Below are 16,691 nucleotides of genomic sequence, written 5' to 3' on the forward strand. Positions count from 1 at the left end.
CACTCAGATTGGGTGCGCAGACCCACGGCATCAACATCTGACTGGAGCTTTTCAGAAATGCAAAGTCTCAGGCCGCACCCCAGGCGTTGCATTTCCCGAGATGCCCGGGTGATTTGAATCCACAGCGGAGTTTGAGAAGCGGCGGACTAACTCACCAGGCCACAGGTGACACAGACTCCGGAATCTGGCATGTTTTATTTTCCAGATTGATAATCATCGGGTGCAGCAAAAGCTGGGCATCCACAGTCACGACCGGCCTTGCTCTGCAGGGAGGAAACAAGAGGTTTCGATGAGCCACATGAACAACACTGCACTTCTAGGGACCACTGCCAACGTTCCCAGCCTTCAGGCCAAGAATTTGCCTCACTGCATGAACAGGTGGGCTCCAGACTTAACTAATTACCTTAAAACACATGTCGTCGCTCATGACTCCAAATGAAGGATGCTATGGGCCCCATCAAGCAAAACTGTGTTCACAGACTCGCTTTGTTTATGGAGGGGGCTCAGGGTATTTGGTGCTATTGCCATGCACTGCCTCTCTGGAATCTGCTCTATTCCTATCGGAGCAAATGCGTCATTCTGCCTTCACTCGTGCCTGTAAGTACTTGAGTTTTGCAAATTCTCTCATCTTATGGGCTGATGGTGTTTTATTTTGATTGATAATGTTCTATGCAAGCTTTGCAGATTTAGCTAAACTCATAAGGGTGGGTTGACAAGATCATTCTGGACTTCACGCAGAGCAGTGGCTGTCGATCCTGACTGCACAATGTAAGCATTCCAGGAGTTTCCAAACAGGTAATATGTCCAGGCCCCACCACAGATGAAGTGCATCAACTCCTCAGGGGGTCAGGGCCAGTCACGGGAATGTTAAACAAACTCTCCAGGTGGTTCTAATGCTCGGCCAAATTTGAGGAGAGGGAGGAATGTAGAGCAAATGGAGTTCCGCCCACCCAGGTGAGGCTAACCAGAGATGCAAGTAACTCATTAGGGGAGGGGACAGGGCAAGTTTTGAACCTGGGCTCCGAGATACGAGAGCTAAGAGCCAAGTCCCCAGATGACAACAAGAAATGATGTCGCGTTGAGTAAGTTTTCCTTTGACAGGAGGGAGGGCCGTGCCTTGGGACAGTGTGTGTTCATGATTATCACAATGGGCCCCACCGGGAGTTTACCCTACACTCCTTACCTCTACTTTGTTACATAATTTTGTTTTTAATATTGTGTTAGCTCCAGGCCTTGAAAAAGCAAGACAGTAAGACCGAGTAAGACATGCCCGGAGTTAGACAACCACTGGGGCAAATACCTATGAGGAAAGACAGGGAGGGAGGGAGAAGCCTGGCGGCCAGGCGTCAGTCTGCGAGGCAGGTAAATAGTAATCTTTCCCCACGGGTAGCCCTCCTCTATAAGCACCTTTCAATGCGTTTTCAAAGCAAAGAGAAAAATTCAAACATCGCGTATCGTTTTAGAAGTTCTCCTAAGATTCATATCTTAATTTAACATTATGTGAGTAGGGGCTGGAAGTCTGGTCATAAGGTATGAGAATAAAAAGACAGAGAGATGAGGGGCGCCCGGTGGCTCAGTCAGTTGAGCATCCGACTTGGGCTCAGGTCATGATTTCAGGGTTCCTGAGTTCGAGCCCCGCGTTGGGCTCTGTGCTGACAGTTCAGAGCCTGGAACCTGCTTCAGATTCTGTGTCTCCTTCTCTCTGCTCCTCCCACGCTCTATCTCTCTCTCTTTCTCTCAAAAATAAACAAACAAAAAAATACAGATGAAGGAAAGCAATTGAGAGCAAAAATTCCTCCAGACTTTAAAAGAGCATCTACATGTTCTCCAAAATAAATAGTTGGGATGTACTCTCTAAGGCAAAAAGAAACAATGAAAAGAACACTTGCATACTGCAAAGCACGTACCTGTAAACAGCTACTTTTCCTGTTCCGAAGGCACCTACAATCAAATCTAAAGAAAAGACAAAAACTCAAAACACATGCACACACTTTACAGAAACAATCTTAGCTCATAATCATAAATAGCATATTTAACACCCCAAAATGCTGATGGTAGGAGAGTGAAGCTCATCAAATGAGAGCGGCAAACTGCACCGTCCTGAAGACATTCTGGAAAGGATGCTGGAACATCACTGTAACCCAGGAGGACACAGAGACCAGTACCCTTCTGGATTTAGGAAGGCCAACTTTCTCGAAGTGCTTTAGAAATCCATCATAACACCCTTTCTCCCATCCTCTGGACTTAAGACCTACGTGTGAAGGAAAGCAAAAGGGGAGAAAACTGGTGCCTAGTGCCTGTATATACCAGGCTTGTGACACACATTGTTTTCCAATTCCTTCCCAGCACGTGTGAGGCAGGCACTATAACCCATGAAGCGATACATGTTGACTGTCAGGTCGACACAACCATTCGCTCTTTAGGAATAGAGTGGATGGTGAATATCCTCTTGGCAAAGCGATTAGTAGTTTATGAAGTAACCGATGTGTCATTATCACGATCTTAAATGACAATAACGTTGGTAGTAATAAATAGCACGTGCTGAACACTTCCTCTAGGCCAGGAATTCTTCTGAAGGGTTGACCTTAATGATTCCTTGCCACAAGTTAGGAAGTCTCTATAATTATTAGCACAGTTTTGCAGGTGAGTAAATTGAGGCTTAAGAAGGCGAAACTATGGGGGCGCCTGGGTGGCTTGGTCGGTTAAGCGTCCGACTTCGGCTCAGGTCATGATCTCGCGGTTCGGGAGTTCGAGCCCCGTGTCGGGCTCTGGGCTGATGGCTCAGAGCCTGGAGCCTGCTTCCAGTTCTGTGTCTCCCTCTCTCTCTGCCCCTCCCCCGTTCATGCTCTGTCTCTCTCTGTCTCAAAAATAAATAAACGTTAAAAAAAAAAATTAAAAAAAAAAGGCAAAACTATGAATTCACTGGGGCTGGTCTACGGCCGTGCTGAGTAATAGAACAAGCTTAGGTGGTCTGAGGGGTAATGTTCACACTGATCCCAGTGATCGGCTAATACACAGGTAAAGCAGTCTGTGCTTCTAAGTCTAATGTATCATGGTTATCCTTGGTAGAGGGCAACCAAACAAAAATAAAAATGACAGTGGCTGAATCTGCGGAGCAAAATTTAGATGCAGATGTGAGCAAACGGGACCTGGTAGAAATAATGGCCACAGAAGGAAACTTGCAATAGTTCAGACCATAAGGGGTTAATCCTAGCAGAACAGAAATGAAAACACACACACACACACACACACACACACACACACACACACACAAAAGGAGGGGAATGTATCTGGCCGATCCATATGGAAAACCGATCATGGAATTAAATGGGTTTAACGGACTTTGCAGGAAAATGATTTGTAGACACTCACCTTTCCTGGATGTAGGAGCAACATGGGGCTGTGAACAGGGATGATTCCTCTTGGAGGACGGAAGTGCCCTGGCCTGAGCCCTCAGCTAATGATGGATGGATGCTGATGATAATTGGGGACGCCCACTTCCTCACCCCTCCAGGGGGATAACTCTGAGGCATCTTCTGCCCCGTCTCCCACATGTCCCCAGCTCCCGCTGTCCACCGAATCAACCTGCTTCATAAGCATCTTTATGGTGTTCTCCCTTCCCACGGCCCTCTTCCCTCCTGCCTTAGCAACGTTTCTTGGAACCACTTTTCACATAAACTGCTTGCTTTCCAATCCTTGTCTTAAGGTCAGTGCTGGAAGAACCCAACCTAAGACAACAATAATTCTTGTGAAAAATGTTGGTTTTTCAAAAAAAAAAAAAAAGAAAAGAAAAGAAATGGACTCCGACATCTTCAAGGTTAAAACCACAGTCAAAATGCCTCGTGTTTTATAGCCACAGAATCCGATTCAGATAATAGGCTCAAGACTCCAAAAGCTCCGCATCTAAAAAAGTGTGCATGCTAATGTTCAGAAAGGTGAAATGAAGGTCGTCTTAAAGGATTCTGTTATTTGTGAGATTAAAAGACACAGATTAAAAGAAAAAAGACAATTTGGAGGCGGCTGGGTGGCTCAGTCGGGTAGATGTCCGACTTTGGCTCAGGTCATGATCTTTCAGTTCGTGAGTTCGAGTCCTGCGTCGGGCTCTGTGCTGACAGCTCAGAGCCTGGAGCCTGCTTCAGATTCGGTGTCCCCCTCTCTCTGCTCCTCCCTCGCTCTCTCAAAAATAAATAGACATTAGAAAAAAATTTTTTAAAGGAAAAAAGACCATTTGACAACTGTGGCTCATGGAATAAAATAGCCTTTTCCAAGGATCCAAGTCTTTGAAAGCCAGAAACCAAAGTTTCTGAGTCTACCACTTTTAAAAATTTTATCAGAATTTCAACTTTTTCAAGTATTTTCACATATATTTTTTCTGTTCCCTTCTTCTTTTCTAGCATATCCGTGCATTTCTGCTATGTCAGAGGAAAAAAGAGTTACTGATTTGAAAATACAGACTCCAGTATTCAGACAAGTGTGGGCCACACGGTCCTCAGGGTGATCCCTATTTGTTGAAATGACACCAGATGAGAGTTCTACTATGAAAAATGACTCAAGAGGAATTGTGTGCTTTGTTTTTGGCTCCAAATAAGGTTAAATATTAATATGCCAAGATTAGACATTTTATAAAAGATGGGTTTTAAGAACGGACTGTCCAGAAATGGCCAAGAAAAAAAGACGAGAAGCTCTTCCAAGGCAAGAATCTTTCTTCAGGCTTGCACATGACAAGTACTTCATGGGATGGTACAGGTTGAAATAAATGAAGATAGAAATAATTTTGGGCTGCACAGCACCAGGTACAGGGCCAGATTTGGAACAGGGACTTTATAAATGCTTGAACTAGGAGAATAAGTAATAATGAGATAATATACTAAAGATAAGAGAGATGAAGAAGTGTAACAGACTAGCTAATGGAAAGCAACGGTTAAGTTCTGCTAGAGTTTTGTGTAGGTGCGCATGCACATGCACGCACACACACACAGAAGCCCCAGCCAGATTCTAGAAAATTCCAGAAAGCGGGACAGAAGCTGCATCATGACTAGATCATCGTTGTAGACAAGAAGGTGAGAAACACCGTCCTGACAGTAATGAACAAGAGGCCTTTCCTTTAGGAACTTTGATTCATTCCTGTGCCTCAGGGTGGGAATTTTACTACTCTGGAAAAATAAATTAACTGGCAAAATAGGCCACAATTTTCTTCGGGAGAATGTGGCCACAGTTATTCAGAGACCAAGAAAGCAGTTATCTACCAGGAAAGTATGTTTGCCTTTGGAGACACCATCTTGGTATTGTGCCTGCTGGAAAAGGCTGGAAACATTTAGGCTCCGGACCTTAAAATTCTGGGATCTCTGTAGGGGGAAGAACTGATCTTCCAATTTTTTTCTAACCGATTTGTCCTTTCAAAATATGGGATTTGTTTTAAAAAGTACTATGCAGTTTCCACATATGTGTATATGTATATATACACACACACACTCACATATGCACATATTATCCTTATATATACATACATATATTGATGTTTGTGTATATATGTACACACATATGTATGTATATACATACATCTATGTCCACACAGATATACATGTGGGTGTATATTATATATATACATATGCATATATATGTGAACACATAATTTTTTTTAACCTTGTGTAATCTCATCATGCTTAGGAATTTAAAGGACAATTGGAAGAAAAAGTAATTTGAGTACTGACACTTGTATTCATAACTTCCTCCCTTGGAGATAACAGGTCTTATACTATTATGTGATGGATATTCTCCTTTCTTCTAGAAACTTCTTAGAGGCAGATTCTGAAAACAAATTAAAAATTTTGCCTTTCTTTATATAGAGACACAGCCATTTTTTTTTTCTTGAAGAAACAGCTGGCAACTAAAATAGGTTCTTTCCCCTTAATCCAAAACTGTTCCCCAAATGCTGGAGTCCTTTGTTATCACCTCACATTGCCTGAGAAACTTAGTTTATTTTCCTTTTGGCTTTTGATGAAACAGCTGAGTACTTTTAAGGATACAAGAAGGGGGACATTAGCATGAATGCAGGATCAGTTGGCAAGAAAAAATAACCCTAAAAATGTGAGGTCGTAGGAGATGTGTTACACCTCCGGTTTGCATTTTATTTCTCCGCAATTATGATTATTAAATGAGGAAGAAGAAAAGAGCCAAACTTCTAAAGTGGTACTTGGAAGGAAATTTTAGAGGTGGAAGACGTTCTACGTGAAAACATCAGCTTGGTTTTGAGTATGGGTGTAGGTGGGCAGGAGGGAGTGGAAACTTCCTAGAGGGGACAGAGGGGAGTCGGTGGGAGGGCAGACAGCAGGAAGAGGAGTGACCCTGCTGTGTTAAAGGATCACCCAGAATCCTTTAGTAGAAGTCGTCTTGGCCGTCCAAGTGCCACCATTTCACAAGACGTGAGCCTCTTACCAGCCACCTTCTCACTTTTCCTTCCCACGCTCATCTTGTTGAAGAATGTACCAATACTTACGAAAATGCCATCAGACCACTCTTTTTATGGTTTGGAATTAAGAAGCATTTACTATTTTAGAATAATTCTGCACAATGAGAATTGCCATAAAGAGCTTCCAGGCACACTTTCTCTCCATCTGTCTCAAAATAAATAAATAAACTTAAAAAAAATGAAAAAAAAAAAGGAGGGGGGGAGCCTGGGTGGCTCAGTCAGTTAAGTGTCGGACTCTTGGTATCAGCTCAGGTCATGATCTCACACTTTGTGGGTTCAAGCCCCGCGTCCAGCTCTGTGCCCACAGTGCAGAGCCTGCTTGGGATTCTCTCTCTCCCTCTCTCTGCCCCTCCCCTACTCTTTCTCTCTCGTCCCTGCCCCCCAAAATAAATAAACTTAAAAAATGATAACTTCCAGACAATTGAGAAATATGGGAACATACAACCAATAGTTGCATAAAAAGATTACAATTACTCAAGAGAGAAGGCTTCCTCAAACGTGACCAAAACAATGTGGGAATCACAAAGGAATTTGAAAGTGTAAATTCTTTTGCAAAAAAAATCGAAGCAGGGTCAAAAGAAACAGGAGAAGATGTTTACAATGTATATGCTTGATCAAATGTGAGTATTTTTCAATGCTTACAAGAATGTCTGGCATGGAGTGAAAAATACATAGTAGTTATTATTAACCCCAATTCATACTACACCCATAGAAATTAATAATAAAGCTATAAATATTCTAGTAAAAAGACCATAAAGAGGCAATGTACATAAAGATAAATAGCTATAACCAACAAATCTATAAAAAGATGTTCAGCCTCATTCGTCAGCAAAGGCATCCAAAGGAAAGGGACAATGAGGTATCACTCTGACCTTTTGATTGGAAGATATGAAAGGTTAGTAGCAGGCAGTGATGGGTGGAGAGCAAAGGACTGAAGTCATGCTGTCTGTGGGAGGGAGGGTAAACGGACACGATTTTCTTGGGAGGTAGTTTGCAGAGGGCTGTGACGATGCAAACTTTTGACCCAGCATTTGCACTTCCAGGAATATATATATATATCCTGAGGATATATTGGACAATTGTGCAGAGATGTGTCAGACATAAGCTAACTTTATAAACTATTTATTATTTAAAAAAATTTTTTTAATGTTCATTTCTGAGAGAGAGAGAGACAGACTGTGAGCAGGGGAGGGGCAGAGAGAGAGAGGGAGACACAGAATCCGAAGCAGGCTTCAGGCTCCGAGCTGTCAGCACACAGCCCCATGTGGGGCTTGAACACATGAACCGCGAAATCATGACCTGAGCCGAGGTCGGGTGCTTAACTGACTGAGCATCCAGGCGTCCCTATAAACACTTTAAAGATACAAATTCCTTTGCTGCAATAACTCCAAGAGATGCATCCTTTAATTATTGCCATTTCAAAATGAGGAAAATGAGATACAGAGAAGCTGAATACAGTACGTGACAAGGTCAAGTTTTAAACGCAGGCAGTCTGGCTGCAGAGCTGATCCATTTCCTGTTCTACCATATTGCGTCCCAGCAGCACATCTACAGGCCATTTTTTCTCTCTTTAATTTTTTTTCAAATTAAGGTATATTTTTCCTAGAGTAATTGCCTCCTTTCTAAGCAATCGTGTTCCAAGAGCTTTGATAAATGCATCCAGCCATATAACCACCACCATAATCAAGGCATAGAACCGTTCCATTACAATGTCGCCCATGCTGCCTGTCATCAAACCCACCCCACCCGCAGCCCCAGCATCCACTAATCTGTTTTCCAGAATGTCAGAGAAATGGAAACGTACAGTGTGTAGCCTTCTGGGTGTGGCTTCTTTCACTAAGCTTGGTGCCTACGAGAGTCACCCACCATGCTGTGTCATGAGTCCATTCCTTTTTATTGCTGAGCAGTATTCCACTGTGTGGGTGGCCCGGAGTTTGGCCATCCCCGTCTAGGGGACACTTGAGTTGTTTCCCGTGTGGGGAAGATCACTCTAAACTTGCGTATACAGGATTTTGGTTTTGATTTGTAAATTGTCTTGTTGAATCTCTCTCACATCCTTGAATCTCTCTTATAAAGCAGTGTTTTAATTCAAGTGGAAAATCACTGAGCGGAAGGTAAAAAATTGGGAATTCTAGACTCCAGTTCATCTTGCCACTGGTTTCCTAATGGCTCTGGGCAAGTCACTGTTCTCTGATGGGTGTCTGGCAAAATCTTCAACGTTCTCGTGGTTCGAGAAAGCCACGAGCTCCGTAGAGTTGGTGGGGGTCCCATGACTGTGCCTCCCGTGCTCTGTTTTTACTGTCCAGGCCTCTCCCTTGCCTGTCATTCAGCCTTGCTCCTACAGAGTTTCTATCTCCCCTTGCCCTCACTCTGGGACGGCCAGTTTCTGCCTTTCTTCCTGACTTACCCAGACTCAGGCCTGCGACTTGCTTACCTCTGTCACTCAGCTGCCTGAGCTCTTCGTTCAAAGACTTCTGGCTGCTGTCGTAGCATTAAGTGATGCTCACAGCTCCCGACATCCCCTCCAGGCCCTTCTCCTCACTGTCCTCACTGTCCAGGCTCCATCTCTGCTAAGCCCTCCCCACAGCGTGCAAGTGTCCCCAAGACGAATGGAGGTTGTCCAATAGAGTTGTATACCCGGCCCCGCCCAGGCTCTCCTCATTTTCCTACAAGGACGCCATTCAGAGAAATGGTGGGATTACAGATGATGTATAAAATGATGGGGTCAAAGGTGGCGAGTAAATATGGCAATGTTGACTTGTAAATAGGTTATGAAATTGGCTTCAGCGTTTAGCACTAGAGAAACAGCTCATGTCTGCGGGAAGCAGGCATTAAGATAAGTCTCCTCGAGTTTGGCAAACGTGTTAATCTAAAAATAGACAGAGGCTGCCTTTCTTCCTTGCTTTTTTATTGCAACATGCAAAATATTACTGAGAGGGGAGGTTATGAGTTGAGGAAGAAATGCCTGAAAAAAAAATTGCTTGGTTTTATCCCAGAAAGTAATAATCCTAACAATCTGTCTGAAATGCTTCCAAATGAACTCTGGACAAAAACATTTATGAGCTGGAATGCAGTATTAGGTTGCAACATTCTAATTTACGGAGAGTTTATTTTCCTTTTTTCAAAAAAGAGTCCCACAAAAAAATAAGAGTGAAATATCAAATGATGAGTCTGTCTTATGAAAACAGTTTTCCAAACATTACTGGCTTCTTGGGGCGGCAAGGATCACCTTTTTCCCTCCGCTGTTGCTTGATGTTTTACTTGTTGCGTTCTGTCACCGAATCAAAGGCGTTTCACTTTATCCCTGGTGTGGCCACGTTAACAATATGTGTGCCGTCCAGTCAGTTGCTAAAAGTCTTGGAGAAAAGTCTGTTTCTTTAGGACCAGTCCCATTTATAAGTGGCTGCCTATTGGGAGTGATTTCACAGTCTCCAGAAGAGCATGGTATCTCACAAGGCACTGGCCCCACAGGCAGCCTGATAGATAAAAGTCTAGGATCCAAACCTTGTGAGGCTTTATAAGTTCGCTAATTGTTAGAGTTTACATGTTGTGGTCCTAACCCCCAGTACCTCAGAGTGTGACTTTTTTTGGGGTCTTTAAAGAAGTAATTAAATTGATATGAGGTCACGAGGGTGGGCCCTATTCTAATCTGTCTGGTGTCCTATAAGAAAATTTGGGCATAGGCACAGCGAGAGGGCAGACCATGTGAGGACACAGAGAGAAGATGGCCATCTAAAAGCCAAGGAGAGAGGCCTCAGAAGAAATGAACCCTACCTACACCTTGAACTCGGACTTATAGTCTCCAGAACCACGAGGAAATAAATTGCTATAGTTTGAGTCCCCTAGCACGTAGTACATTGTAATGGCCGCCATAGCAAACTGATACACTAAGATACACATTTATAGAGTTGCAAGGGAAGTAGGAGGGGAAGAAGAGAACATTTATGCCGTGGTTCCCTCATTCAGACTTGCTATTGAACACCTGCCATGAGCCCAGTCCTGTCCTCGCTACCAAAGATTCAGCAGAGGGCAAGAAGACACATTCCTTGCCCGTGAGGCACCTGTAGTCTGTCAGCCATCTCTCTGAGGGGACTTGTTAAAAAGGCAGGCCAGTGCCCTCTAAGTCAGAGTTCCTGGGTGTGACCCACTTCCCCAGGTCACTTATATCCTGATAAGAACGAGAGTGTTAGCTCCTTCCCCACCACACATTTGAGGAAAGGAAAGAGTGTATGTTTCTGTAGCTGGTGTGGAGGAGTGATTGGGGGCAGAAAGAAAAGGAAGAGGGGGATGAGAAGGGCTGAACATCCCCCCAGTGAGCTTCACCTACTTCACCATTTAGCTTGAGGGCTGGCCAGACCCTGAGCTTTCTGTTGTACCTTCATGCTCTCGTGAATTTCCGTCAGGGTTGATAGTTTTTAGGAAACCAGCTATTAGTAATGTCACCATGGGAAAATGTCAGTAAGGAAATATGAAATGACGGCCACATAGAAAGAGGAGCATCACATGAGCAATGTTGGCAAAGAGAAGGTACTGAGAAGGATTTTGCTCGTGTTAGTTATTTTGAAAATTTCTCATCCCTTTCTTGTTAGGAGGCTTTAGGCATAAGTTACCTAAGTCATCACCTTAAGGCAAAGGCATAGGTCTGGCTCAAAAAGCCTGGGTCTCTGCCTTAGAGCTAGATCCCCATCCCTCCCACCTCTGTTTGGTGAGTGTGTTAAGAAATAACAACAATCAACTACGTAGAGGCCTTCACAGTTTGCAAACTGTCTTCATGACAGTCTTGAGGGGTGGAGAAGCCATGGTTAGGAGACGTGTAAGTGGTATGTCCCAGGCTACAGAGGTGATAATGACCCTGACTCCGGTTTGCTGAGGTTTCTATCATGCTGGCTACTGGTTCTCCTGGCTTAGCAGTTTGAACAGCAAGTGGTAGTCAAATGTCCAGCAAATACAGAACTAGGGTCAAGGGTTCTGCTTGTCAAGAATGAGGGCACCACTTGAATCAGGCTTGCCATGATCCCAGGAGAGGATGTCAAGGTTTATTTTAAAGGGGCTCATCATCTCTCTGTACATTTCCATTCTCATTCCGCACAGGAATAAAATCGTTTACTGGGTCTAAGTGGAGCTGGAAGGTAATGGTCAGGGCAATAGTGTGTGTGCCAAGGTGTGTGGCTATGAGAAAACTGATTGATTGATTGAGTGATTCACTCATTCATTCATTGAACACATATTTACTAGGTGCCTTTTCGTGTCAGCCACTGCCTTGGGCACAAGAGACTCCACAGTGAGCAAATCCAAACCAGTGCTCGCCCTCACCTAATACAGGGTCCAGTGTAGTGGGTGAAATAGATATTTATCAAATAATTGCACACATGTGTACTTCCAATCGGAGATAAGTGTTCTTAGAGAAAGTCAACAGTCAGGGAAGACTTCTTAAGGAAGTGACTTTTGAACCGAGTTCGTAAGTGGGAAGTGAACTCCCGGGAAAATGTCCAGGGTGCATAAAGACAGAAGGGATGCTTCAAGTGAATGACTCTGAAATATGGCTTTTAAATCACATATTAATAAATCAAAAATGACTTGCAGAAAGAACATGCAGTGGGAGGTCAGAAATAATGCAGAGGTCCTAAGTCTGGGAGAACTTCCTCCTGCTCCTCCACATCCTGCCCCCCTTCCACCCGCCCATAACGGGAACCGTGGTAAGGCATCAAGTTTTTATTAGCTATATCTCTACAAATAAGATCAAATATAAATGATATCCTGTCATATTTACTGTTGCCCTGGGTTTCATAAAGAAGCCAGCTTCTCCCCTTTCTGGTCTGGCACAGACGAAGCTTGGAAGTCACTACTCCATCCCAACAACAAGTCAAAAGCTGAATAAACTGGGGGCGCCTGGGTGGCTCGGTCGGTTAGGCATCGGACTTCGGCCCAGGTCATGATTTCACGGTTCGGGAGTTCGAGCCCCGCGTCGGGCTCTGTGCTGACGGCTCGGAGCCTGGAGCCTGCTTCGGATTCTGTGTCTCCCCCTCTCTCTGCCCCTCCCTGGCTCACGCTCTGTCTCTCAAAAATAAATACACATTTAAAAAAATTTAAAAAAAAGCTGAACAAATTGGAAAACCCAACCGCTCTTCTGATATCCACAAGAGAAGTGACGTCACAGGGCAAAGAGCTGTGCAGAAGTGGAGAAACTGACAGGTGGATACAGCGAACCGCCACAGAGAGAGAGGGAGACACAGAATCCAAAGCAGGCTCCAGGCTCTGAGCTGTCAGCACAGCTCAGCTCAGAGCCTGATGTAGGGCTTGAACTCATGAACCAGGAGATCATGACCAGCGCCTAAGTTGGATCATGACTGAGCCACCCAAGCACCCGGATATATGCTTCATTCTTAGCAAGGTCTGCCCTCAGGAAAAACTAAACCAGAGACGAACCTGCTGGGGTATTATCAGAGCCTAACTGAGCTGGGGGAAGAGAAATACTAACTCCAACCCACTCTTGACATTCTGCTCAACGTAAAAGGACGGGGGGGCTAAGAAGCATGTATAAATTTCACAGTCCAGAGGCTCACTAAAAGACTGAGACCTAATCACGAGATTATAAAACACTTCCCCTCCCCCAACACCTACCATCCCGTCGCTAAGGCCTGTTTATAGCAGTTCCTTTTATTCAGCATATCATGCCCAGTAATCAAAATGTTACAAGACACAGCTAAAAGGCAAAAAATACAGTGAGGAGACAGAAAGAGCAAGCCTTAGAACCAGGTTCAGATATGGCAGGGATGTTGGAATGATTAGACTTGGAATTTAAAATAACTAGGTTTAATATGCTAAGGGCTCTGATGGATGAAACAGACAGCATACAGAACAGCTGCTCAAGGTAAGCTGAAGGATGGAAACTCTAAGAACCAAAACGAAATGACAGAGATCAGTAACACTGTAACAGAAATGAAGAATATCTCTGATGGACTTATTAGTAACCTCTACACAGCAGGGGAGATATCTGAGCTGGACGGTTCTCAGACTGAAAAGCAAAGAGAAAAAAGAGTGGAAAAGAACAGAACAGAATATCCAAGGACTGTGAGACAACTATAAAAGGTGTAACATATGCATAATGGAAATCCCAGAAAGAGAAGAAAGAAAGGAATAGAAGAAATGTTCAAATGATAATGAATGGAAATCCCAGAAAGAGAAGAAAGAAAGGAATAGAAGAATGTTCAAATTATAATGAATGGAAATCCCAGAAAGAGAAGGAAGAAAGGAATAGAAGAAATGTTCAAATTATAATGAATGGAAATCCCAGAAAGAGAAGAAAGAAAGGAATAAAAGAAATGTTCAAATGATAATGATGAAAATTTTCTTGAAATCAAAGTTCCAGGAAGCTCAGAGAACACAGAGAAGGATAAACGGCAAAATAGGTCACCTGTGCATATTAGTTTCAAACTACAGAAAATAACAACAACAACAAAAATAAATGAAAATAAGAAAATAAAGAAAAAAATTCTGAAAGAAGCCAGAGGGGGAAATACCTTACTTATAGAGGAGCAAAGATAGCATTGCATCCAACTTTTCTCCAGAAACCATGCAAACCAGAAGAGAATGAAGTGAAATACTTGACATCTTAAGAGAAACCCCCCCCACCAACCTAGAATTCTTTACCCTGCAAAATTATCCCTCAAAATTCAGTTCAAAAGTGAAGGAGAAAAAAAGTCCTTCTCAGGGAAACAGGAGGGAATTTATTGATAATAATCCTGTCTTCAATAAATACTAAAAAGAAGTTCTTTAGAAAGAAGGAAATGATATAAGTCAGAAACTTGGATCCACATAAAGAAATGAAGAGCTGGAGAAGGAATAAGTGAAAGTAAAATAAAAACTCTTACTTTCATTATCCTAAATGGATCTAACATGTAATAGCAAAATGATAATAGCAACACTGCATTTGACTGTGTGTGTGTGTGTGTGTGTGTGCATATATATAACTTAGCATGTATATACATTTTATTTACATGTTATGCATGTATGTCATATAAATATATGGCAGCCATGATACAAGGAATGGGAAGGAAGAATTAGGATTATTTTGTTACTATAAAGTACCCATACTACCTGTAAAGTGCTACAGTGTTATCTGAAAGTGCATTTGGATTAGTTGTAAAAGTATACTGCAAACTCTGGGGCAACCACTTAAAAGTCAAAAGGAAGTATATATCCTTAGTAAGAAGAAAAAAAAATGGAATCATAAAATGCTCAATTAAAATCACAAAAGGCATAAAAAGAGTGAAAGACAAAAATAAGAATAAAGAATAAGGGCAACGATGGAAAGTAGGAACGAATACAGTAGAACTTAATATAATTATATTAATAATCACTTCAAACTTCAATGGTCTAATATACCAATTGAAATATAGAGACTGTCATAGTGGATTTAAAAATAAGACCCAAACGGGGCCCCTGGGTGGCTCAGTCAGTTGAACGTCCGACTTCAGCTCAGGTCACGATCTCGCGGTCCGTCGGTTCGGGCCCGCGTCGGGCTCTGGGCTGATGGCTCGGAGCCTGGAGCCTGCTTCCGATTCTGTGTCTCCCTCTCTCTCTGCCCCTCCCCCGTTCATGCTCTGTCTCTCTCTGTCTCAAAAATAAATAAACGTAAAAAAAATTTTTTTTTAAATAAAATAAAATAAAATAAAAATAAGACCCAACTATATGTTGTCTATAAGACACACATTTTAAATATAAAGATGCATATAGAATAAAAGTAAATGGATGGAGAAATATATCCATGGTAACATTAATCAAAGGAAAGCAGGGGTAGCTATATTAATTTCAGACAGAGCAAGCTGCAGAGTAAGGAAAGTTATCAGAAATAGAGAGGCATTACATAATGATAAGGGAGTCAATTCTCCAAGAAGATATAATGATCTTTAACATGCATGTGCCTAACAACACTGTCAAAATACATGAGGCAAAAACTAATAGAAATTAAAGGAGAAATAGATTAATCCACCATTATAGTTAAAGTATTCAACACCTATTTGATAATGGTAGGTGAAGTGGAACAATTTCTTGAAAGAAACAATATGCCAAAACTAACACAAGAAGAAAGAGAGCATTGGAATAGGCCTGTATCAATTAAATAAACTGAACTAACAATATGAGTTCATCTGTGAATTCTACCAAAGATTTAAGGAAGAAATTATAAAATTATCTACATTCTTTTCCAGAAGATCCACGTGGAGGGAATATGTCCTAACTCATTCTACTAGGCCAGCATTACCCTAATATCAAAACCAGACAAAGGCCGGGCACCTGGGTGGCTCAGTCGGTTGTGCGGCCGACTTCGGCTCAGGTCATGATCTCACAGTCCATGAGTTCAAGCCCCGTGTCGGGCTCTGTGCTGACAGCTCAGATACTGGAGCCTGCTTTGGATTCTGTGTCTCCCTCTCTCTCTGACCCTCCCTCGTTCATGCTCTGTCTCTCTCTGTCTCAAAAATAAATAAACATTAAAAAAAAAAAAAAAAAGACAAAGGCAGTACAAAGAAAGAAAACTACAGGCCAGTACCTCTCATAAGCATAGATACAAAAGTCTTCTAAATATTTACAAATTGAATCCAAGAATGTATACAAAGAATTATACATCACAACCAAAGGTGATTTAGGTAAGCAAGGTTAGTTCAACATCTGAAAATCAATTAATGTAATCCATCACATCTAAAAGCTAAAGAAGAAAAAATCACATGGTCATACCAATAGATGCAGAAAAATAATTTGACAATATCCTACAGTTATTCAAGACCCGAACTCTCACTAAACTAGGAATACAGAACTTCCTCAACTTTATGAAGAATGTCTACAAAAACCGAACAACTAACATTATACTTTGTGGTAAGAAACGTGAAGTTTTCCCATTAAGATTAGAAATAAGACAAGATATCCCCTCTCACCACTGCTTTTCAAGATCACAACAGAAGGCCTAGCTAATGCGATGAGACAGGACAAGGAAATAAAAGGTATACAGATTGGGAAAAGAAGAATAACACTATCTCTGTTCACAGATGGCATGATCATCTAAGTACAAAATCCAGAAGAATCAGCAAATAAACTCCTGAAACTAATAAGTGATTATAGCAAGGTTGCAGGATATGAGGCAAATATACAGAAATCATTTTCCTATATACCAGTTAGATACAAATAAATAAAATTTGAAATTAAAAACACAATACCATTTACATTACCA

At 42.3% G+C, this 16,691-nt stretch overlaps 1 protein-coding gene across 1 annotated transcript in view; it reads right to left on the reverse strand.

Moving 5' to 3' along the window:
* Positions 1-16,691, reverse strand: part of ITGA8 (integrin subunit alpha 8) — a 187,662-nt gene that overhangs the window by 76,209 nt on the left and 94,762 nt on the right. Inside the window, exons 14-15 of the mRNA XM_042991143.1 lie at positions 1,908-1,953; positions 156-263 (exon numbers count right to left, since the gene is read on the reverse strand). Of these exons, the coding sequence (XP_042847077.1) occupies positions 156-263; positions 1,908-1,953 (154 nt within the window). The remainder of the gene's footprint in view (positions 1-155; positions 264-1,907; positions 1,954-16,691) is intronic.

The sequence above is a fragment of the Panthera tigris genome, chromosome B4 (assembly GCF_018350195.1).
Source record: "Panthera tigris isolate Pti1 chromosome B4, P.tigris_Pti1_mat1.1, whole genome shotgun sequence".
In the NCBI taxonomy this organism is placed as follows: Eukaryota; Metazoa; Chordata; class Mammalia; order Carnivora; family Felidae; genus Panthera; species Panthera tigris.